The 1695-nt window shown below is 51.3% G+C and overlaps 1 protein-coding gene across 1 annotated transcript; it reads right to left on the reverse strand.

Moving 5' to 3' along the window:
* Positions 1-370: 370 nt before the first annotated feature.
* On the reverse strand, positions 371-1284 carry LOC100898682 (uncharacterized; the record flags this gene model as incomplete). The annotated part of the gene is made up of 1 exon (XM_003739962.1): positions 371-1284. A coding segment is annotated over exon 1 (914 nt), but the record flags the coding sequence as incomplete, so codon positions are not given.
* Positions 1285-1695: the final 411 nt, after the last annotated feature.

A 1695-nucleotide genomic window follows, 5' to 3' on the forward strand; every position in this document is an offset into this window, starting at 1 on the left:
CACTTGACAAAACGATTTCTCCATCTTCAGATCGAGCACTACTGATGTCTTCAACTTGTTGACTTGGGGGAGAAAATCTTGTCTTTTTCCCAAAGAAAGACGTCAGAGCGGTCTGCTGTCGCTTCATAATTCCGTAACTTGTTTGTTCTTCAACACTGTCGTCGGAATAGTTTCAGCATAACTATCATTTTGGAACAACGTGGAACGATCGAACCCTTCAGTCATGGCGAATGCGACTTTCGCCAGACGTGCAAAAACGCCCAAAATATTCCGAGTACCAACTCGTTTTATAAGGCAGAAGATCGGTTTTTTGATAGTCCTTGACTGAAAATCTTGGGGGGGGGGGGGCGATGGCCCCCTGGGCCCCCACCTATGTACGCTACTGGTTGCCTCCGTTGTAGTCGTGGTGGGAACCGTCGAGATCATGAATGATGCGGTATCGAGCTGCGCTTTCTTACACATGATCACGTAGTGTCGTCCGTTGCATTTCGCGCAATTCCTCTTCGGGCCGTCTCGGCAAGTCTTCGCGGAATGGTTCCGTTTCAAACAGATCCAGCATGCCTTCTGTTGAATCACTCTTTCTCTGCGTTCCTGGAGGGTCAGCGTCGCTCTACATCTGAAGCTTTCGTGATCATCCCCGCAAAAGATGCACGATTTATCAACTTTAGAGTGTTGATTACTGTCTCCCGAGGATTGCTTCTGGCCACTCGTGAAGAAGTTGTGCGTTGCCCTGTGTGGCGTATATGCCTGATGTTGGGAATGACGTGGCTTCGATGCTGGTGGTTCCCCCTGATGAAACGTGGGTCTTCTCGAATCGCGCTGGGGAAAACCACCGCCCTCCAATTCTGCTTCCCTGCGAACCTTCACCGTAAGGTTGAGGAATTCTAGCATGGATTCGAGATCTGTTATTAATGGGTCCGACAACTTCCTTTTCGCCAGTTTTCTGATGAATTTCTCTCTCAGGTCTGTCGGCAGGCATCTCAAAATGCGTTGCATTGTGGCTGTCGACAGTTCTGCGTAGGAGTTGTCGAGCGCCAGGAGAGCTTTCACATTCAGGCTCAGAGTCTCCGAGAAAGACTCCAGGCGATGATACTGGATCAATCCTCGTTCCAGGAGTTTGTCGATTTCCCTGATGTGGGAATTTCGCGCGAGCTTGCTGTCGCCGAATCGCTCATGTATTATTTCTTTCGCCAAAGCATAGTGGCTCTCTTCCCATTGAAGGTGAGCAATGGCATCTAGAGCTTTCCCCGATAAGGAATGCCGCAAAAGATTGAACTTTTCCATCGTCGGCGCTGGTGTATCGTCGACGAACACCTTGAACAGCTGCTGCCATTTTCGGAACTCCCGGGTATCTCCGCTGAATCGGGGCACTTCACGGGCCTTCCGACCAAGGGAGAACCTGTCCGACGTGTTGAAGCGTTCCGCCGTTCTGGGCTGTAGCCATGTATTTCCAGGTGAGAAAAGTCCATGATGGAGTCCTGGTCTACTGTGGCTCCTGTGATCGACCGAGCCGGTAACCCGGGCGGCATCTGAGCCTGGCCTCCGCTGCTAGTGAGATTGGTGACTCCTGAGAATCCGATCGGATTCCGTACCGGGTTCTCGGGTGGAAAGTATAGATTTCTGCCTGGCGGGAGTGGTGGAGGACGGTTGTTGGTCCTATGGTTGGCCCCGGAATCTCCAACTTCTCCTTGTCTT

The sequence above is a fragment of the Galendromus occidentalis genome, unplaced genomic scaffold (genome assembly GCF_000255335.2).
Source record: "Galendromus occidentalis unplaced genomic scaffold, Mocc_1.1 scf7180000076643, whole genome shotgun sequence".
Lineage (NCBI taxonomy): Eukaryota > Metazoa > Arthropoda > Arachnida > Mesostigmata > Phytoseiidae > Galendromus > Galendromus occidentalis.